General features: G+C 39.9%; 1 protein-coding gene across 1 annotated transcript; it reads right to left on the reverse strand.

The window, feature by feature from the left end:
• Positions 1 to 56: 56 nt before the first annotated feature.
• elovl1a (ELOVL fatty acid elongase 1a) lies at positions 57 to 7288 on the reverse strand. Its single transcript, XM_027030635.3, has 8 exons — positions 7009 to 7288; positions 5322 to 5403; positions 4824 to 5014; positions 3554 to 3634; positions 2122 to 2178; positions 1857 to 1962; positions 1018 to 1157; positions 57 to 832 (listed from the first exon to the last, which is right to left on the reverse strand). The coding sequence occupies exons 2-8, from the start codon at positions 5380 to 5382 to the stop codon at positions 521 to 523; spliced, it is 948 nt and encodes a 315-aa protein (XP_026886436.2). The 5' UTR covers positions 5383 to 5403; positions 7009 to 7288; the 3' UTR covers positions 57 to 520.
• Positions 7289 to 24171: the final 16883 nt, after the last annotated feature.

The raw sequence follows: 24171 nt of genomic DNA on the forward strand, positions 1-24171 counted from the left end.
TCGTAGCATACCAGAGCAAACAAGCTTCACATTAATAATTTTTATAATGTTCAAAGTTTAACATATAAAAAAGGTTTATTGGTTTAAGTTATGCATAGTATTAACATTAACATTAATCCCACCTAACTTGAAAAACATTTACAGCTATACTTGAATTAGATCCATGGGAACTGTACATTGTTCTCGAGCAACTGAGAGAATCATACATGCTTAAAAAGGAAGTCGGTGGGACAATGACAGGTGGACTTTATCGCCACACTGCAGAGCAACATCAGTGGAGGCCTTCTCGTCATGCATTGTGCTCCCCAGTCAGTCAGTTGTTCTCAAATATTAATAAATACAAAACAAAGCAGTTGAACGGACCATGTGCCATGTCATCTCCCGTGCAATCATACAACATCCATTTGGGTAAGGGAACCAAAAAAAAAAAAAAAAAAAAAATCTTTTCTTGGAATATGTGGCATTCATGTTAAGTCCTATGGTAGTCTGAGATTTCAGTTCTGAGCTTTTATCCTTTCTTTTAGACCTCCTTTATTTTCGCACTGAGGGCAAATCCATTTGTGTAGTGGTCAGTGCCATTCTCAAGGTGTTTGCCATTGGGCACTGCAACTGCCTCGCTACCGCTGACAAAGCCATTCTGCTTGGGTTTGTCTTCAGTAATGGCAGGGAGCCGTTTGCCCTTCACGTACGCCTGGATCCAGAAGTTTGAGAAGAGCACAAAGAAGAACATGCCATAGATCCAAATAAGATGGATAAAGATGGGCACCTGGTAGTCACACTTCTCCATGAAGTAGTATTGGGAAATGTGGACAGACACCACAATAAACTGAATCTGAAATGGGGCAGCAAAGAAAGCAATCAATTGAAATCCTTACACAAACATGCCCATCTACGACATCAGGCAACAACTCTGAAAGAGAGACATTAAATAATGAACCAAAAAGGTCCCTTGTTTTTTTTTCTTTAACAAAAACAAACACACAACTCATACGCACACACTCACGCACAGACACTAACCAGTTGGATAGCAGTCATATATTTCTTCCACCACAGGTACTTCTGGAAACGTGGACCAGCAGCAGCAAGGCCATAGTAGGTGTACATGATAACATGGACCATAGCATTCACCATGGCATGGAAGGAGCCCATTCCGCCCTCTACAATTCATATACAGAGAGGGGTCAAAACAGTGGCAAACTTGAGTAATTACTTTTAACACAACAGGATTAAGGCTTCCTTTAGCTTACTTTGAATACTTTAAAAATCTTTGACCACACAAAGGAAAACGCAAATGCTGGCATCCTACTCTATCGTGCTTGAACAGCAGCTTAATAACATGTTCTCCTGGGCTCTAGTGTGGAAGGACATTTCTAATGAAAGTGGTTCTGATGTAACAGCGCAGCAAAAGGGACATGATGGCTGCCCCAGCATCCACTGGAAATGCAGCATCACCGGACCCAATATGCTTGGAAGAGAACATTAACTGGCCATTTCATCACAGAGCAGGGATAGGCATGACAGACTCTATGCCATACACATTACATTCCAAGAATACTGCAAAACGTGGCATACTCCGATGTCAAAATTGCAGTGCAAAAGGCTCAGCCATAGCTTCCTTTAGCCATACAGGTCACTCAGGAAAAACCACTATACCATTCATGCAGATATTCTTGTTTGACATCTGGGAAAAATTCTTGCCATGGTTCTTTATGTTCTCGATGAACTCTCAACACTTTTCTGTCTTATGGCAATAACTATTGGGGGGGGGGGGGGGCAGACCTCATTGTGGGGTCTTTTCTCATAAATGTAGAAAAACAAACAAACAAACAAACAAAAACACCCAACACCCTACTCACCAGGAGTAAGAGTGATGCCCCACCACCAACTCCAGGGCATGAAGGAATGGTGAAAGATGTGTAGGAACGTCACCTGGCTGTGCTTCTTCCTCAGCACAAAAAATGCCTGCAGGAAATATGTGGCAAATGAGCGTCATACCACTGAAACCAATGTCTGCACTTAGAGTCAACCTGACACCATTCTTATTTTTAAGAATATGTGAAACAAACCATCAATAAGACTGTAGGTGTAAAAAATTAATGACACAAAACCAGAGATCCTTACAGTGTCCAGAAGTTCAACATATTTTGAAAAGTAGAACAACCAGCTTGCTCGAATCATCTGCAGAAATAAAAAGTGGGGGATTAAAGGTGAATTCTTTATTACACAGTCACCATGAAATAATAAAAAGGTGTCTGTGTGGAGATAGAGAAAAAAATATGTCTCTTTCTCTCCCATATATATATATATATATATATATATATATATATATATATATATATATATATATATATATATATATATATATATATATATATATATATATATATATATGCATGCATGCATGCATGCATGCACGCACCAGTGTCAGCCAAGCTCACAATCATACCACTGAAAAGAAATCATAGATCATCAGTCTGAAACACATACAAGGCATTAGATGTGCCAACAATGGTGGTTTGTTAGAAAGCAAGAACATAGCAATGTTTAGCAATAGTAAACAACCTAGCAGACCACAGCAGTGGATGACCTAACAATACATTCAGTCGTAAGCAGAAACTGTTAAACATGACACTATTCAGCATGTAGATATAGATGAATCATCATAGGACTATAAAGAAAAAATCAAATACACCAGCATGGGTCACACCTCACCATGCAGCAGGACAATGGCCCTAAAATGGCCAGTTATGCTTTAAAGGCCAGAGAGAAAGAAATGTTCTCAGTTGTCTGAGACAATTGCCTGCCTTGAACCCCACTAAGCACACATTTAATATATTGAAGGTACAGCGTCTCTGGAAGATACAGGGACACATCTAAAAAGGGCTGGAATGCCTGTATGGTTCCTTTAACTTATTGCTTCATTTCACCTTGAATTTGCTGGAGTAGAGTCAAAATTACTTTCATAATTCATTCTGAACCCACCATCCTCTTTATTATAAGACATAATCAAAGTAGGACTATAGACCTACAGATTATTTATTAATTAAAGGAAATAATCTGTAGGCCTATAGCTCACCTAACGCTACGTTTAGTATCCTCCATCTCAACTCATCAATATTTTCTGACCACAGAACCCCTTTTTGATGGACATTCTTAGGATGCAAGCCACAAAAAAACAACAACAAAAACAACAACAACAACAACAACAAAAAAAACCCACACCCCACAAACACAGACAATAATACATGTAGAATCTCCACCTGCTGCGAGTTAAATACTGCAAGAACTGTGTTCAGGTACTGTGAACTGTGTCCACCTGTAGTCCTGTAGTCAGAAACTAACAAGCAAAGTCTCAGATAGCTGTGCGTGGTCACAAATAGTCCACAATCTAACACAATATACCAGTAAAATGCACATATATAATAGATGGACCTAACAGTGTCAGTGAGTGTAGGTACAAGGTATGCATTTTTAACAAAGCGGTTGGCAAGTGTATATAAGATCCATTATTAATAATGAAAGTCGATAATCCAAAAGGTCCCATGCTACTTACTCGGAGGGCCCGGGGATTGGTGGAGGGGTCAATGAGGTCACATCGCCAGGTATATGTGGTTCCCCAACCAGACATCAAGAACTGAATCGCAAAGAGTTTGAGGGGGAAAAAACAAACAAATGCATGCAACATCTCAGTTCAAAATTTCAGGTCATGCTTTGCGCCGCAAGACTGTGTTCTCTTTTTCAGGTCAGCACAGAACTGCATGGCCATGATCCATCAGATGCAGATAACAGTATACTTGATTTCCAGGCAAAAAGATCACCTCAGCATGGCAAAGTATGTAATTTGCTCTCCCATCTTTGGTGGTTGTTTCAAAGAAAAGCCAGACTTTGTTCCAGCAACACAAATTGTATGATGTTAAAAATTATCTAATTACATCCCTCGTAAATGGTGGGAACAACAAATATATAAACACTGTTCTAGATGATGACCAGAACTTGAATCTGATCTGATAATTAAAATCAACCTCTAAAAATTTGAATCTTTAACATTTAAGAGTTTCTCTCAAACTAAACAAACCCTGATCTCCACCTCATTTTTCTTAGTTTCACTTTTAGGTCTTGTGGTAATCATTAAAAAAAAATAAATAAAAAAATCAGCCAACCCAAAAGCTTTGTTCACTTAGAAAAAGCTTTTCAGCAAGTATCTTCAACAAATTAATCAGTTTTCACCATTAAATTATAATGCTGTGTTGTGGACATACCTAGAGTCTCAAGTAGAAAAAGTCTAGAATATAAACCTGAATCTAGACTTCGTCCGTGTCTTATGGACTGCGGACTTGTTCTGGATCTCAAGGCTTAAAGTACTGACAACACTTCTAAGCTTTCTCATTGCGTTGATGCCAGAAGATGCGGGCAGTCCGCACTCAAGTCCAATTTTAAAATGATGATTGCCAAAAATTGCCTAATAATATTCTTATTAATAAATAATATAAGAATATATAATAATGAATTAAAGAAGGTGAAATTATGTACTGGGATCTGAATTAATAATTTGAAGCTGCATAAAACATCGTTTTAACCTTGCATTGAGAATGAATCAGCATTTGCATTCCAGTGAAGGACAATAAGGTTCTTAATTTACTGTTTAAATGCACTCTGTATGTGAAATATTTTAAAGGAATGTTAAGGGCAACAATGGTAATATTGTTAAGGATGACATGCATGCACACTGTTGCCAGACATTGCTATTTCGCATTACTCTGTATTGTAGAGTTTTAAAAGTAAAGCCATCACAATCACAGTAAAAAACAATTGACCACACCAACCTCATAAACAATGTAGGCATTGGAGGCCACCATGCAGAAGTTATAAATGACCATAGCTGTTTTGAGTTTGTAGGGTTTACGATTGGCCATGTAGCGTGGCCCAGCATACAGTACAAGGAACACATATCCCAACAAGATCAGGGTCATCTGGACAGGGCTTTGCATCAGCGGGTAGTCCCGTACTCTGTCATCTGAAGCAAAATAAGTCAATTACTGACGCATATGAAACTGTACAGAGAAAGGTTTTGCCATTCATTGTCATAAAATATTGATCCATTGGTATGCATGAATGATGAAGGAACAAATGAATGAATGAAGTTACGCTTATATAGTGTCTTTCCCAAAATATGGTACAAAATATTAATCACAGTTAGGGTGAACAACTCTCTTGAAAATGTTTACACATATGAAAAATTAGAGAATTCTATTAAACAAGTCCAAGGTATCGTATAACTTATGTTTACAGTGGTCACTGGGGCATAACCATAGTGGACCTACCCGTTCTTTTGATGAGATATTCATGAAACCTTACAATGTTGGGAATCACCTCTCCAATCATCCTTTCTCCTTTTAGATGAGACTGTAAATTAAGATGGAAGAGGACAAAGAATCTTCTCAGAACCAGAGCAGCTTTGAAAGTACTGAACTTCCATTCTCAACAAGTATTCGAATGCCACAACCTGTCCGAGTATTGTTGACAGAGTGCTTTCCTTTAGGGCTAGAATTTACATATAAGGGCAACTTTCAGTGTGACAAAGTGTCATGTCTCACAGCACGAGCCATCTCAAACTGGCTCCCTGACAGAGAGATCAGTACACTTCAGTGGCCTCTCTCATCTGAACTGAATGTAATCCAGCACCTTTGGGATGTGTTGGCACAGGAGATTCGCAGCATGAATTGTCCATTGCCCAGCCTGCAGCCTCCAACCAACGTGGACCAAGATCTCAAAGAACACCTTGTTCCTGACACTTGTGAAAAACCACATAGAATTGATGCTGTTCTCAAAACAAATTGGTTGTTCTAGGTGTTAGTATGGCTTTATAGGGTCAGGGATATAAAACCATAAAGCTGCTGTAGCACTAATCTGTTCTGGTACACACAGGCTGATGGCACACACAGGTACACACAGGCTGATGGCAATTTATAGTCATCATGCATACAGCAGTGTGTCTGAGTCAACACTGACAGCCCCCCCAAACACAAAAAGACAAAACAAAAAACACCTGGCAAGGTGTGTCAGATCACACTGGATCTGGGTTGTCCTCCACTGATTCCAGACAGAAAAAGAGCAGAGCCAAGCAATAGACCAAAACTGTCCATCCATACATGCAAACTGAATTTAAGACCATCCTACTACAAGCACGTGTAGGGACACAGCTAATCTAACAAAACATGTCAAACCAGATGGCAGTGACTACCGCGCATTTCTATTTCTGACATAACCACATATAAATGGCAGTTGTTCAGAGATGGGTTAAAGTGGGATGACATGAATGCAAGACATGCTTCACTAATGCCATTTTATTTTTTTACCCATCTTTAAAAAATACTTTATAAACTGCAGCTGGGGGGATGGAGGGCAGAACATTTCACACAAGAGAATAATGCTTTGAGAAATCTGAAAGGTCTGAAAATCAAGTCCAAATCTAGTTGCCAAATGGCAACTAATTTGCTGGGAGACAAAATGTTTCCTCATGCTTAGTTAAAAAGCTTAGCAACAGTAAATTAATCCATCTACACCTAATGGCACCAAGCAATACCATGGTATAAAACCTAATTGTCCAAAAATGTTTAAAAATGCAACTGAAAAATGCAAAAAAGTGTCTTGGAAAAAATAGCAAAACAACCCCCAACCTTAACATAAGTTCCTTTTTCTGGAGACGCAAGTCTGTTGACAATCAGCCTATATGACTAAGAGTGCAAAGCCAGTCAGACTGGTGAGGTGAACAGGAGATAGTCTCATAGGAAAGATACTGCTGACGATAAATCACCAAGATACTACCTCAGTTAAACTGGGAGACTTATTGGAAACTTGAATTGAAAACTGAGAGAAGAAAAATATTAGCATCTTAGCCTCTGCATTAATCAACAGAAAACAGCTAACACTACACAAACATAACACACCACATGAATGGGAAGATTAAGAGAGACAAAAAGAGAATCATTTGCTTGTTGCCTTCCTCACCTGTTGCTTTTTGTCTCAAGCGCAGCCTTGCAGTTTTCAATGTTTCACCTGCTTCAAAATCATTCAAAATACACACCAAAAGAAAGAAGTGAAAGGCCCATCCCAGGGTGAAGATAGGGGAACAGTGGCTGTCTCTTTCTATATCCCTTTAGAGCAGCCACTTCTTCATTAAAAGCAGTTTCTTCTGACATGAAGAGAAAGAGAACAAAGTGAGGAGTGCTGGCTAGGCAGTGACAGGGCAGAAGTGAATGAATCTCTACTCTCAATTTAACTATGAGCATGAGCCACACTGTGTAATAGAGACTACACCCACCCAGTTTCTGGACCACACCCTGCTTTAGCTGGCTGGTCCTGCCCACAACACCCCATATCAGGGCTTCCCATTGGCTGCAGAAAAAGAACTTGGTTCACCATAGGCTTCCGCAGCAGTTGGTTTTTATCATTCTGAAGAAGTAGGCGAGAAATCATTGGTGAGTGGTCGAAAATGAAAAGCTTTATTGTTCAGTAGCGGTCAGTCAGGGCAAGGATGGGTGCAGGGCACTTCTAGTGAGAGAAACACTAACATTCACAGCTTTACAACAAATGGTAAACAATGACAATATCACAAAGAGCCCACAGTAATGACTCTGGCAAATAATTAGATGAGAAAAGCTTAATATTTTGATGAATATTTTGACAAAACAACACAAAATATCAGAATTCATCAGTGATCAATTTCTGAAAGTAGATTGGAATTGTCAATACTCTTTAATGAATGTTTGAAACAATATGAGAAATTTCAATTTTTGTTGTGGTATCAAGCTGTCTTAACAAATAAGGGGTTAAACATTTCATAAAACAGGATGCCAGTTTATAACTGCTATTTTCAACATTGCAAACTGTTAAGATGAAGGGAGATATAGTGTAAAGTCTCAGTGAAACAGCTTGCACATATAACATGAATGAGCAAATGTTCAAGTTCATATCCTGAATGGCATCACCATTACAAGGTGGGAGAGGGAGGAACCCTGAGTTTTTGGCCTACATTCACCAGGCATCTTGAAGTGGAAGTCCTATCCTGAATCAGTTCTGCAGTTTAACTCCTAGAAACAAAAATCACTTTAAACATGCTTAAATCTGACTCCAGATCAGCTTTCCAAAGTCTCCACCTACTAACAATACTCTCCCAGAGTCTGTTTCACTACATTCCAGCAGCACTGGCCAAACATGTTCCTCAGGTGCTAGAGACAAGGCGTAACACTGAAAGACCTTTAAGAGTCATAGAAGATTAGTGAGGAGGGGTTTTAGAATTCACAAGGTATTACAAGCAATTGGTCGCTTTGGTAGGGTGAAGGAGGGTGAACTTGTGCTATTTTATACACCATAGAAGATATGTAATGTACACAGACTTTCTTAGGGCTTTCTCTATGATCATAAAGTTTTTTTTTTCCTGAACATATTTAAGTATAAGCCTGGCCTAAAATATAATGATTTACCAGTTGTCTTTGTGAACCTTATGAAATGATCTAGATTTTTGTGCATATAGAACCTAAAATGAAATCCAATTAGATAGCAATAAAATTAGGGTGATTCTGGCTTATACTTGGCTCTTCTAGTGCTTTTAAGGTTTAGTGTTAGTATCAGTGAGTGGCAAAGTGTGCCTAACTTACGATGAATTCAGACAGGACAAACTGTGATACCAGGAAATTTTGAATTAAATTATTTTGCACAGCAGAAAATGAAACTGGGGTTGTTTGTATTCCACCAATTCAAAATAAATATGTTGCTCTAAAATCTATTATGAACTGTTAAGCTACATCCGAAATCACACACTTCTGTACTAAACAGTACAAAGTTGTACTTCTAGGGTGCTCGGTGTGTCTGAAACTCGAAAAGATACTGGATTATATACTATTCTAGGAGAAAACACTATTCAATCCCATGATACCAATATCCCAGAATGTTTCCGAAGCCAAGCCATACAATAAAAATGGTGGATGCTCATGTTTTTCAGAATCAGAATCAGGAATAGCCACATATGTTCGAACATACAAGGAATTTGTTATTGGTTACAGTAGCTCACACTGCACAGTTATACACAATACAGCTTATACACAGTACTACAAAAGGTATTTCTACCACACACACACACACACACACACACACACACACACACACTTGTAAACCTTACATGTGCATCCAGCTTCAGTTGTTAAGAGTGCTGAATGTAGCAGCTGAAAGATGCAGTTGTAGAATGATAAAGTAAATAAAATAACAATAAATAAATAAGACAGATAAAGGTGAAGTACTATGTCAAGATCAAGAGGAATGTTTAGCTGTGTAATTAAACATATTATTCATTGTGATATTCAACTGTTCATGAGTTTGATGGCATATGAACAAAAGCTTTTCTGTAGTTGGGTTGTCGTAATACTCATTTGGATAAAACACTGGCCTGAAGGAAGGTGCTGGAACAGGTGATGGCCGGGTTGTGATGGGTCTGCTGTGATTTCCTCCACACACCTCCTCATTCTGGAAGTGTGCAGATCCAGCAGTGTGGGCATCTTAACACCAGTGGTCTTCTCTGCAAATCTGATAATGTGCTGCAATCTGTGAATGTCATGATTGGTGGTTGAGCTGCCGCACCCTGTAATGAACGTGGTGATTCTATGATGGCAGTGTAGAACTGAACCATCAGCTCCTGGGGCAGGTTGAATGTCCTCAGCTGATGCAGGAAGTACATACTATGATGGGTTGTCTTGATGATGTAGCTGATGTTTCTGTCCAACTTCAGGTCTTTGGTGATTGGAGTATCCAGGAATTTCCAGGATGTTAGGTCTTGGCAGAGCTGGGGGACTTCTCCTGAAGTCCACTGTCATCTCCACTGTTTTCATTGTGTTCAGTTCCAGGTTTTTGTGGCTACTCCAGAGGACAACATGGTCAACCATCTGTAGATTCATGACCATGACCAATGACTGTGGTGTTGTCTGCAAATTTCAGGATACTGACTGAGGGGTCCATGGAGGTGCAGTCATTTGTGTAGTGAGAAGAGCAGTGCACAAGAGGGGAGAGTGTAAGTTTAAAAGTTAATAGCATAACTGATTCCTGTGCCGATTATTCATTTATACTGTAAAATGTTTATTTTAGTGTTATATATGCCAAAACCTAAGAGGAAAATGTCCTAAAATATTGACTTAAGTTATTTCATTAGCATGAGCTAATTGAATAGCTGACCTAGTTAGATAACTAGCTAACTGTTCAAGGTTGTCAGCATTGTCAGCATTTGATTGATTTATTTATTTTTATTTTTATTTTTATTTATTTATTTTTTTGCGTGTGTGTGTTTCAAAAAACCTTTTACTACGTGAACTAAAAGCGGGTACTTTTTATCCCAGGGGAATCAACTTAACGTTTACATCATTAAACTCAAAGGTCACTGGGTGCCATGTGCCTAAGATAAGTTTACGTTACAGCGTTCATCTCGTATGATCATGCTTACTTTTATATATAACTAATGTAACCCTAACTTTTAAGTGAAAGGTAAATTACATTTAAATAATTGAAGAAAATTAAGTCAAATTGACTCTGCTTGTGTGCACAAGATGAAAGTGATGACGCAGGCGACAAAAGACGACTTCATCATTTTCTCCGATGAATCTTAACGAGATCACCCATACATATATTTTACAGAAAATAATATTTAACAGTAATAATTACTTTATATTTTGAATGTATTTGTTCCTGTATGTGTTATGTAAGTCCTGTTAAGAGTTTCGACGTTATCTTAAGAAAGTCAATCCTGGCTAATTTAACATATTCTAGTTTGCTAACCGTTTAGCTGCGTGAACCATATTGTGACCTACATTGTCAACGATTTTTAACCCCCCCCCCCCCCAAAGTTATACAACTAGCTAGCTCTAGCTAAGTTAGCTAAGACTAACGCTATCTTAGTTAGACCCTTTTGTGAATATAACAGCTTAAGCTACCTATTCGAAGCCACAAGTTTGGTAATGTAACCTAATTGCTGTGTAAAAATTCATGGAATATTGTTAGTATAACCATGGTAGTGAATGAAAATTACCACTTGAAGATAACAGATTAGCAAACCTACCTAGCTGCTGATGCTATAGCTAGAGGCGGAAATTAACATCTATCTTATCGATGGTAGCATAGCACCAGCAAACGGAAGGTAATATGAAACATGAACGGACATCTCGTTGGTTATGTTGATGTAGATGATCGACAATATACGATAGCCCGCTAGTGCGTTCCTGTTTATTGTTGGTGAGTCTTAATGGTATGAGATGTATTCTAGCTATCTATCTATGTATATATCTATAAACATATTCAGATGGTACCAGTTTCTATTTATATTTATTAGCCTAGGTGGATTAGTGACATTAGTCGACGTTTTTATAGCAGGACGGTATTTTTAAATCAATGTTGAGACGCCAATAATCTATAATCCACTCCTCTATTTACTCTATCTAGTTTTATTCCCCACGTTTGTAATTCGGAGGTCAGAAATTCAGTTTTAAACACATTTTAAATATTTACTGTCAGTAGTCCTCAGTAGGGTTGCAGCAACAAATTATTAGTAATCGAGTATTCAGTCAGTCTAATCAATTAATTGGATACCTTTCTTTATTAAAGAGCAATAGTAAATATACAAACGAGAGTATTGTCTTAAAATGAACAACAAATTGACTTCTATTTCAGAAAAATCAACATTTTATTGCTTAAATTGCATACATTATCTGTCAACTAAATTTTGATTTGGTGTATTTAAGTGCCATATTAAATAAATTAAACTATTTTTATATAAAACAATTTCTAAAATTCAAAAAAACGAATAAGTTAATAAAAAAGAAAAATGTAAATTTATTTAAAAAAAAAATGTATCCATTATGTTTTTCATGTGACATTTCTGTTTTTCACGTGTTCAAGATATGTGCGGAACATCTGTTAGAGAAAGGAAGAGTTGTTAAATGTTATTTTGACAAAGTTGTTGTAGTGATGCTAATTGTTTATATGAATGACAAAATAATTTCACATACATGAAAATAGAAACTAGTCAAAACTAAGTAATTTCCATTTTGCTGCTTTCCCTAATCTTCACAGTGCACTCAGTGGGCTTCAACATTTGTTTGAAACCAGAAAGTTTTTGCATACAGTAGCTGGATTTCTCAGAACACAGCAGTTTATTACTTCCCTAGTGATCAAAAGGTGATTTCGCAAACAGTAAATTTGTTCATTCATTTCATAATGCATTCAAAATACAGTAGTATGTAACATAACTTACTCCAGTCCAGCATAGATCCAAAAATGTAACGTCTCTGCCAGTAAACATGTTGAGTAACAGTAAACACACAATTCAACAATCTCACGTAGCTAGCAAATTAGCTCCTTTGCCAGCTAACCTTCCATAAAATAGTAGTGGCATGACTGCCAAGTGATGCAAGAGCGCCCTGCTTTGTGAACCTGTCCTGTCACTGCAGTACCTTGCAGATCTTGTGCGCAGTTTGAATAGATTGATGTATTTATGGAAATGATTTGGGTGATTATTGACATCCAGTGATTGTAAGTCATGTAAGCCTCACAGCTCCTGTTTAAAACTGAAATGGGAAAATGTCTGCTAATCCACTACACTTGAGTAAGTGGAAAACTGTAAATTAGAATTAATTACTGAATTGTTCCTCCAAGTGCATGTGTTCTTATAGTGTAACATCCATTTCTTTTATTCTAACGCTGGTGTTTTTTATTTCAAGGTTGTACTTCAAGCAGTTAGGAACTCTGTGGTGTTAAACGGCTTTTGCTGTTCTTGTACTGCTGGAAAGGCTTTGTGTAACCATTTGCTTGCATTGCTTTTTCAAATTGCACACTACACCACAATGGGAGTGAAGACAGTGCCACCACTACTGTCATGCACTAGTGTTCTTCAGATATGGCACAGACTGAGGAACCAGGTAAGTTGTCTGAACCAAGTTATGTATGATGCAGTTTAAAGTTTGCAGATTCAAATTGTTGGTATAAAGTAATGTCCCACAGTCAGGCTGTTGCTCTGTACAGTATATCTGTACCCCTTTGCACCCATCCCATAATATTTGCATGGTACTGTTTTGTGTGATTTGCCAAACATGCTATGAATTCGGTTCAGAGTGGGACCAATATATTTTGCAGATCAGTGTCTGGTTGCCAACAGTAATTGTGTGCCTACAAAGTCACTGTTAAGTTGACCTGATAAAATGGCCAGTGAACTTGGCTACATGGCAGGTGTATCTAATAAACTGGCAACTCTGTGTTTTTGTTCCAAGAGATTCGTTCAGAACCCATTCATGAACATGGGGAAGTGGCAGCTCAGTGGTTAAGGTACTCCCCTTGGAATCAGAAGGTTGCTGTTTCAAGCCCCACTGCTGCTAAGTTGCCTCTGTTGGGCCCCTGAGCAAGGCCCTTTAACCTCAATTGCTCAAATTGTGCTCAGTCATAATTGTAAGTCGCTTTGGATAAAAGCAGCTAAATGCCATAAATGTAAAATGTAATGAACATGTGATATGGAAGCCAAAGGCACCAGGATAAAGTTGTGTTAAGTCTACACTCTATCAAGCATACCCAGGTGAGTATTTTTGTGAGAAATAGTAATAGTTTGCTTTTGGACAAAATAGTTGTGCATCACCTAAAATTTTAGCTTTTTTTTTTTTTGGGGGGGGGGGGGGGGGGCTTTTGCAGACGTTCTTCTAAAATCTAGCTCTACTAGTGCATTTTGTGTATGTGGCAAAATAGTGTTATACATATTGTGTAATATCTTTCCATATTTTAGATATTTTTATATATAAGAAACATTTCCCCTAAGGAAAGTCAAAACACTCCAATTGGTCATTGCTCTGATGCATTTAATTTCCAGAGTAGGCATACCAAAAGAAATTGTCACAGACCAAGGCCCTCAGACCCATGGCCTCAATGAAAGATTCAACAACATTGAAGGGCATGTCGAAGAAGTTCATCACAGACACAGGCACGGACTGGGATACATGGCTCCCATATTTCCTCTTCGCTTAGAGAGAAGTGCCACAAGCATCCACTATTCCACAGTGGAAAAGGAGGTGCTAGCGGTAAAGTGGCCATGGGACTCATTAAAGTATTACTTGATGTGGGATAATTTCACACTGGAGACAGACCACAGAGCATTACAATTGATACAAAAAATGAAATACACTAATGCGAGGATTACCCATTGGTACTTGTCCTTGCAGCCATTAAAGTTCACAATGAGGTATTGAAAATGTGCAGAATGTGACAGCAGACTCCAAGGAGTGAGCTACAGAAGGGGGGTGTGGGGTGGGGGGCATGTGAGATGAAGTCAGAGACCTGCCCCATCACCATATCACCTACCGGACAATAGAGATACCTGAAATAGACTTAACTGAGATCCTAGTTTCCAAAGGTAATGGAAGCTAGAGCAGCTCCAACCCTTGTAAAATTCAGAAGGGCCCATGACCATATAAGAGTAGGGGTAGCTGCTGAAGAACATCTATAGAGAGAAAAGGCCTGAGTAAATGTTCAGATTTACCAGTAAGCATATTGATGTAATGGCCATTGAACTGTGCACAGGACTGACATTGACACGTTGTATTATTGACTCTGATTTTATTGTTCTTCTGTAGAGCCGCCTGCCTGAGATATTGGTTTAGCCTGTGGCGGGGGTCTCCTGTATTTAAGGGGGTGTAGAACTGAAGGGAGAGGTTGGTGAGATGGGAGTCTTATTGCTGACTGAGAAGCATCTAATTCTGTTTCAGCTTGGTACTGAACCCTACTGCAGTTTTAATTAATAGGACTGTTGATTAATGTTTGAGGAGCATTAGAGTCCTACTGCACTATTGTTTACTTTTAAATCCTTTTATTTTCCTTTTTCTTTATTTACACAAGTTTACCGTGCTCAGTTTATTAGTAAATATTATCAGGAGATGTCCTGTACTCTTGCTGTGATGAACCCTGTACTCTGTCCTTAACACAAAACCATGTGTAAATCCTGGGATTCCTGGATACCATCCTCTGACAGGAAGTCTTGCAAATGCCCACTTCTATTTAGCAGTCTCATCACACAGCACTCTTGTCACAGCATTCTCGTCAGCTGGAGCCCATCTAAGAGACCTTAGACTACAACCAGGAACTTGCAAGATCTTGTGCACATTTAATGCGCTCAAAATTCAGACCTGTCCCTCATGGTTCAGTTCTCTCATATCAGTGTCATGTGCATGGTGAAGCGCACCAGCTGTGTTGCCCGGTTCCGGTGCAGGTGCTGGTGCTGCTGCCTTTTTGCCTCCATGAGGCTTAGGCGTAGGCGCATGCGCTCTGGGGCTCTTCGCCTTAGGCGGAGGAGTGCCCTCCTCTGACGTCGATGGCTCCCTGCTAGCCACCCGTGGCAGCTTACTTGCTCCAGGGTGGTGTGGCCTGGGTGGGGCCTTAGGCAGAGCCTTGGGTGCTGGAGGTTCAGTGTTCTCAGAGCTTTTGGTGTCACTGTGGGAGGGAAGATTCCTATGAGGGTCCTCTTCCAACTCCATTGGAGTGTCCTACTAACGACTGGACCCCATGTCCAACCGCAGACTGATGTCGCTACACTCCCCTGTCTCTCCATAATCAGCGTAGCCCCGATAATCATCCAGGCAGGGGTCGTAGGACCCAACAGAGCCCATCTCAGAGTGCCAGTTCTCGTGGTCCGGCTGGTCTCTGTAGGACTCTGCAAAGTCCGATCCCGGACCATGCACAGGGGCCCCCCAAAATAATTAAGTGGGTTCTTTCCTGCTTGTGGCTCCTTGCAGCGAGGCCAGGATGAGGGAAGGTCTCTCCGTTGGATAGTAGCAGAGTCCAACTCTGAAGACTGAAAATTCTTATACCAGTCCTGGTTGCCAGACGTGGTTCCGTATGACTCCCCTGATTCTGCACCTAGACCTGCATCTGGAGTCCGGGGGGTGCCCAAGAACACGGGAGGCTTCACTGCACGGGATCTGGGAGGGCGTTGACTTCTCTTCTTTCCCTTCTTTTTTCCTTTCCCAGGCATCTGTCATAGGTTGGTGTTTCTGTAACGTTGGGGGGTTAAACAGGATGCGGGGACGAGGCTCGTTGAACAAAAACATATAGTTTACATATAACATTCACGACTCAACACACATACACACTACTTGGGTCAAACACCAACAACCTCAATGATAAGACACGAGACTTATATACACGCATGACAATTACACACAACAAGGATGAGGTGAACGACACGAGAGGGTATGGCAATACAGACACACACACACACACACTCACACACACACACACACACACACACACACACACACACACGCGCGCGGAGACGTTTGACCGGGAAGGGGCCATACCGTGACAGCTCAACTAAGATTTTGAGATGAGCTATGGCTTGTGTTTTTTCTCTATCCTCTATGTTGATTTCTTGAATGGGGAGGATGACGAGGGTTGCAACAATATCATACAGCATCTGGACAATGACGAATCCTTTGCCTGCCATGCGTGCATCTCATAGTTCTAGTAATCTGAGAATCCAGACTGCCTTGTTATTTGTTTGTCAGATACTGCTCCAGTGAAGAGCTTTGAAACATAGTTGATTACACCAATCAGTGCTTTAAAAATAGCATTATTCTTGTACATTGAAAATGTTTCAGACTGATGGAGTTTCGCATCTGATTTCAGTACAGCCTAGGATCACTGACATTTGAAATGTAGTTTAAATTTCTCTGCCGTTGTTGCTTGGGTTTGTTCCTTTGACATCCAGTTAGGCACAGACCCTAAGACAAGGTATGAATAATCGGCTCATGTGATGTGGACTCTGCTTACAGTTGATCCAAAAGATCTTGTCTTTTAAGCCAACTGCAACATGGCAGCAATACATCAACAATTCATCCACAAGTGCCAGTGTTTGCCTTGGACTTGGGTGCTGGATTTCCATTACATCCTTAGTCTTTTATGCTTTACTCCACTAACCTGGATGCTGATGGAGCAACTGACTCCCAAAAGATCAAAAAACACCTCTGTTGGAAAATGGGTGTAGGCTCTTAACTCTTCATCAGTTGAAAAAACTCTTGATTTGCAGATCATTGAGCTGAGATTCTAATTCTCTCTAATTATATTGGCCTCCAGTTCTTTGATTCTTTCAGCAGCAGCATCCAGTGCACCTCAAGCACGCATAAAAACATTAAGGGATAAACTCAAGGTGTTCCCTTTACAATTAAGACATTTCATCAAACTGGGTGGTGTTTTTTTTTAGTCTTATGTAGGAACCCAGAGCATTATGTTTTATAACAGTATTGTGTACCATGTCATGATGTACTACTGCTCTTTCCTTTTTAGGGCCAGTTTTCCTGGTATTCAGCCCAGACCTGGATTGCTTTTTTAAAAAAATGGTAAGTCTTCATTCAAAGTGAGGTATTGTCCAGGGCTAGTATATTGTTTTCCCTGCCTGGGAAGCCAGCCCTCAGTGCCCCCCCCTTAACATACCACAATTATTCAGGAAGTGCCTGTAACCTTCTTGAATCATGTTGGTATGCTGAAATGGGTGTACATAAGTGCTGTGTGTGCTGTGGGTTTCTAGGTAAGAAAGAATCCCAGCTCCACATGCTTGTCACACTAACACACAAAACCTGTAACGTCATAGAGTGCTTTAATCAGGGTTGTTGCAGCAGGGAAAACAGCATACAGAGCGGAGGAACTACAGGACCAAAGCTAGGTGAGAGTGTTTTCCCTAGTGCAACATTACCAGTTCAAATGATTAGCTCTTTATCTTAAATTTATTGGGTAATGGGGTGCAATGATAACTGAAATGTAAACAATCGAAAAAAGTGTGGTACAGAACAAGTTTTCAGTCTTTTCCTGCCACTTTTCCATAATGTAAACATTGCCACCGTCGAAGTGCATGCTCCTTACAAAAATGCTCCAGTGGTGTACATTAAAGCAAGGACCTTCATCCCTTGATATTAACCTGAGCCATGTGGTCCTCAATTTTGTCTTTCTGGAAATCGTGAAACTCAGGTATGGATGTTTCTGTTTTAGATGCCAGTTATTCCTGAAAACAGGAGTAGGAAGTTGCACCATTGCCTAAAAGCTGCCACAAAGATGGGTCACACACATAACAAGATGAACATAGGAAAGTTTAATTAACAAATGGAAAAAGGGAACGATACACAAGGAGCTTAGCTATCAGATTAATCAGAGAACCAAACAGGTAACCAAAAATAGAACAAAGAACTAAGGAGACTATAACTAAGAATGATAACAAAAAGAGAGTTTACTTAGATACAGAAGAAGCACCAATGACCATAGCATAAACATAAGAACCAAAGAAGTACAAACCAGGCTAAGATGAGTAAACGAACACAGAAAACAAACATGAGAAGCATAACCGAAATGTCCCAGAGATAAAGAAAAAGAACAAGAGAACAAGAGAGAAAACATGAGAGGATCAGAGAAAATTAAAGATAACGAGAGAGAACATAAGAGAATGACCAGCAAAGAGGGGAAAGGAATACGGAGTTTAAATAAGAAGACTAATGAGACTAACAAGTTTGGAAACTAAGGGACAAAGTCAGCAACCAAGGAAACTGAATAAACACAGGGAAACATGGAAGTATAGGGAGAAAACCAATGCACAGGGATGGGAGCATCACAGTATCTCATCTCCACCTCTCACCCCCACCCCCTTAATGTTTGACACACATAAACACACACAAAAACAGGAGCAGAAACAGAAGAACCAACAGACAAATTAAGAGTCAACACCAGAGACAGAAAAAGGGACTAGGGTCAGGAACAGGTGCCAAGATAAGGTGAAGGGCACACACAGGTTGAGAAAAAGGCCCAGAAAAGGAGAAGGAATCAGGAGCATTAACAGAGGGACCAAATGAAAGGTCTACATAGCTAGAAACAGGAACAGGGCAAGGAATAGAGTTGGAGCAAACAGTACAGAACAGGACTTGAGATAGGAACAGAGCAGGGATTGAAACGAGCAGTCACAGAGACGAGAGGTAGACACACTGGGACTAGACAGGAATTGTAGCAGGACGGTACAGATACAGAGGCAAAATTGGGGATAAATAGCTGGAATATAAACAGACACTTGAGCAGTAACACTTGACATTGGAACAAGGATTGGTATCTTTACAGAGACTAGAATGGATACAAAAATAGGGATCAAAACAAAACCATGAATAGCATCAGGCAACATATGAGCAGTCTTGGAGGCTGGCAAAACAGTCAATGGGGCAGGTCTGGAGTCATTGGCAACACTGGAGAATTGCGTGATGTGGTCTCTGGCTTGCCACGGAACACAGCCATAGAAATCACCTGGGAGTGACGGGCCATGGCCTCTGCAACTGGCTGGAAGGCTATATAGATGGCCCCTTGGGACACTGGAGAGCAGCCGGGCATGACCACTTGAGTTACAGGTTGGGAGGCCAACACCCGGCAGGTCCTGAGGTGCGGCTGCTGCTACTGGTGGTGAGTTGGGCAGGTCCAAAAGCACATTTGCTGTTGTTGGCAGCGGGTCTGGCAGGTCTGGAGGCACAGCTGCTGCTTCTGGTGGCAGGTCCAGTGGCGTCTGGAACAGGTGCGTCACTGGGCATGGCGTCCGGAACAGGCTCAACACTGGGCATGGCATCTGGAATAGACTCTTGACTGGTGTCTTCCACTCTGGGAACTCAAACAGGGCAAAGTGGTGATGGTCCTGGAGACGCTGTAGCATTTGGCCAGAGATCTGGCAGATCAGATGGTACATCAGTGTCTGTTGACCTGGTCACAGGCAGAACTGCCTGAAAAGAGCCAACAATATGCCTAGATGGGGCACAGCCCTTTCTAAGGGCTGGTGGCTTATGTTACCTATTACTAGGACTACTATTACTAGGAGAATACAAGCAAGGGGGCAGTGAATGAGTGAGTTACCAGGAGGGTCACCTGACTTACACACAGAAAATCTATCTTGTAAAAAACCCAATGTCATTTCCTCAGCTTGGTGTTCCATAAGTATTTCCACCCACTGTAAAGCTTTTCCCTCTTAGAACTGTAAAAAGAAAAAAAAAAAAAAGCAAACCTTAAGGAACTCAGGTGATTCTGGACAAAGGAGGTATTGTAAATACAACTTGCTCTGTAAAACTAACCTTTCTAAGGAAACTGACCTAAAATATTCATGCAGGGTACATATCACCGAGGGGAGAGAAAATGGCTCACAAGCTTTGATGCGCAAGAGCAAGTCTGTATACTGTATTTTGATTCTTTACTCTGATCTTCAGTATGCATGCTGGAATCAGGTGATTTGGCGGCATCTTCGAATTTTTGAAGAGATCGGTTGGCCTCTCACCTTTGAAAGAGGCGATTGATGCCTACTGTACTGGGAACTGGAACTGGCGGGGTGTCATCATGCTGGAGACACCTCCCACACTCCAGATTCGTGTTTAGCATGTTGACAGGAACACAGTCAGAGGCTTTCCTGGACGGTTCTCCAAGTCCACCATCCTCCCCACCTGATAAATGAGGTCCGACTGACATGATTTGATGGCTAACCATGAATGCAAGAATTTTCCATGCATGCATTCCTTAATGTGTCCTTTCCTGGGACTACTAGAATTGTAAGAAATGGCAAGGGTTTCTGGAACCATGGATAAAGGGGTGAGGGCCTCCTTGTCTGCCTTAGATCCAGGCATGACCTCAACAGTAAGTGAGTTCACAATAGTAGACTTATCTAGGTCCTGCCCTAGTGTACTCCTGATGCTGCCACCAAGACTCGTAGAGTGTGAGCACTTACGGGGAGTCTTGGCAGCCTAAGGGTCCTGTGCCTGTCACTCCTTGATGGACCTCTTGGACCAGCACAGAGATCTCCTTGTCCACACAGTGCCAGGGGAGACAATCTGTCTGGTATGATTGTGCTAAGAGGGAGTTCTTTCACAGCCTTGTAACCATGTACCGTATCGTCGAGTACTGTTCTGGGTAGGCTAGTAATTCTGTAACGTTTGCAAGTTTGAGGGCAAACACAAATGTGGAGTATAGTCATCTTGTATAATAAAGTAAAGATAGTCAAATTCAGAAAGCTTGAATGACGCCATGAAAAGAGGAATTGGCTATAAACGAATGTAAAAAAAATGTAATTAAAGAACAGAGAGAAACAAGGAAAAGGGAATAACAATACACAAAGAAAGTAGCTAACATGATTAATCAGCGAACTAAAGAGGTAAACAGGAGGTTTATATACAGGAAACAAAAACTGAACAAAGACTAATACAATAATACATTATACTAGTATTAGACTAATGGTATCACGAACGCTAGGACACAGGTATGTTTGGATCCAAATGCAAATTTGTTATTAGGTACACAATACAGATAAGGACTGTAAGAGTACTTCATAGGATCAGCATTAGTAAACCGGAGATCATGATACAGTAAATAGTCAGTCAAATCCATGGTCTGAACCGGTAGGTGGAGTCCAGAGGGAACTGAAGGGCTAGGAGCGAGGCATAGTCTGGGGAGGAAATAGAGGTTGGTAGCCAGAAAAATCAACAGGAGAAGAGAACGCTTGGTATGCATACTAGGATAGCAATACTTTGCAAAGAGGTCTGGGAGACGGGAGTCTTTAAAAGGGGACAAATAGAGATAAACAGGTGATGCCCATTAGTATTCAGGAGAAGATGTTCTGCTTGGTCTGGGTGTAGCAAACCTAGTGGGCTGGGCAGAATTCATAACAAATTAACTAAAATATTAGAATAATAACTAAGTCATAACAAAGGAAGAGTTTACTTGGACACAGAAGAAGCCCAAATGAACATAGCATAAATGAAAGAACCAAATAAGTACAAACCAGGGTAAGACGATCAAAAGATGAAATGAGCAAGAATAAAAAAACAACAACCCGAGAAGCATAACCGATATCATTGAAAGAGAATGATTGATAGAATATGAAAGAACCAGAGAATGGGAGAGAAAACATGAGAGGGCACAAAATATATTGTGAGAGAACATAAGAGAATGACCAGCAATAAGGGGAAGTGAATACCAGGTTTCAATAAGAAGACCAGTGAGACTAACTGAGAACAGCTGGAAACTAAGGGAAGAGATCAGTAACCAAGGAAACTGAACAAATACAGGGAAACATGGAAGTACAGGGAGGAAGCAAATAAAACAGACTGCTCAGGGATGGGACCATGACAAATGTAACCAGATTGTCCATGATGATCTATACATTCACAAACTTTCTATAAATGACTGCAATTGTCTGTATTATTAGTATGAATTAGATCAAGATCTGCTTACATTTTAGGAGCCATTCATGCATAAATCCAGATAATACTAAAGGGATTACAAATATTACAAACTTCACCCTGCTGTAAATCCAGACATTATGACTAACAGGCTTTTCATTAGTATACTGAATTAGATTGTATAGTATGTACTCAATTCTATCAGCCTGCATTTACATGTAACAAAACATTAAGTATCTGTAGAAATCATCACAGATCCTATCTCATATCTTTCTTTCTCATGATTGCATCATAAAGGAGCAGAATAATTCTAAAAGTGGAAATATTGATGTCCATGGATGTGTTTAGCCTTTCCCAAAAGTGTTAGCATGTATCAACTACTAATGCATGTTTTAAATATTTGCACATACAAGAGAACCTTAATGACTACAAGGAAAGACAGTTGGTGAATACCTATGACTATTGAACAGTAATCAGCAGAAAGCCCTGGAATAGCCAGCAGACAGATGCAAAGGCAGCCCAGAACCCCTACTGAAATCAATACATAAGATATGGAACATGTTTTCAAACTGAAATTAATATTAGTGTGCTCATAGCATTATTGGACTGTAGACCACATCATAGTTGATAGAGGAAACATCCTCATGTTTTTGCCATATGATTAAAGTATGTGACTTCAACTGCAGTTTTCTAAACCAAGCACAGATTAAATTCATTTTCCTGCGTGATGATTTTTATTTTAAGTGAAAATTAAGTTTGCCAATAATGAATCCTTTGAGGTGGTATATGTAGAAATGTAGTCTTTAGATTTATGAAGTGTAGGGGAAAAAGGCAAGCTAACTGCATGTCATTTGACTGTGAACCAAACAACAACTGGTCTCTTTCTGCCCATTACACTACTAAATAAAATTCAAAGATGCAGAGTCATCCCTTGTGACTAGGAAAACTCAATTTGTCCAATTTTCCAATATATCCAAATGGATGAGATAGTGGGAGTTGAACAAAAGACTTTATATGTAGACAGAGCACTCCTCTTTTCAGGAACGCTTGTGTTGGACATCAGCTGACTGGTAACTATGGAAACCTTTATGAGATGCTGAGACTGATTCATAAGATGGTAGTGTGTGGATTTGTTGAATCTAGCCTTGGTTCATACTGTCAGGTGATGGGAGTATAATCCAATTAGCAGGTTCTCAGGGGGAAATATAACAGATTCTTCCCGCTAGGCATCCTGGTAGAATCATAATCTGATTCTTTCGCACATTACATCAGCCAAAGGTCCTTTTAGTTAATGATAAAGCCTTGAACCTCTCAGATAGAGTGAAGGTTTGATTGTTGCCTGTTTGGAATTTTGATATTGTTTTAGCTGTCCTTCCCACTGACTTCATATATTGACATCATATATTGATTGAATCTAATTTGTCTCCATTTAGTGAGCCATAGTACAGGTAGTAACAAATCTTAATAAAACAAGTAGCAGATAAAGAATCAAAACAAGGGGGAAAATGTATGAAAGGGAAAAATGAAATTGTAAAATACTCTTGTGATCAGATTGATGCAGTGAAGAGGCTTTAACAATAATCATGGCAGACCTTGAAGCCTCTGTATAAACAGATGTAAAAAGTAGTTTCCTAAATCATCTAATAAAGAAATAATCCAGTTATAGGTTCGTTTAGCACTTGAACTTGTCTTGACTAAAACCTCAATCACAGACATAGCATTGATGGCCTTGGGTTATTACAACTTGCTTTACACTGCAAAATCCCCCTGAAGAGAAGAGAAGCAGTTTGCCAAAATTATTTTACCAGAATCTATTGCATTAAGTCTGCAAAGCATTTTCAGTGTGGTTTTTATTGGTTTATGGACTTTAATCACATATCACTACAAGTAGATACTGGATAAATTTTAAACTGAAAGCTGATGAAAC

The sequence above is a fragment of the Electrophorus electricus genome, chromosome 11, assembly GCF_041902795.1.
Source record: "Electrophorus electricus isolate QZ-2024a chromosome 11, ASM4190279v1, whole genome shotgun sequence".
Classification (NCBI taxonomy): Eukaryota; Metazoa; Chordata; class Actinopteri; order Gymnotiformes; family Gymnotidae; genus Electrophorus; species Electrophorus electricus.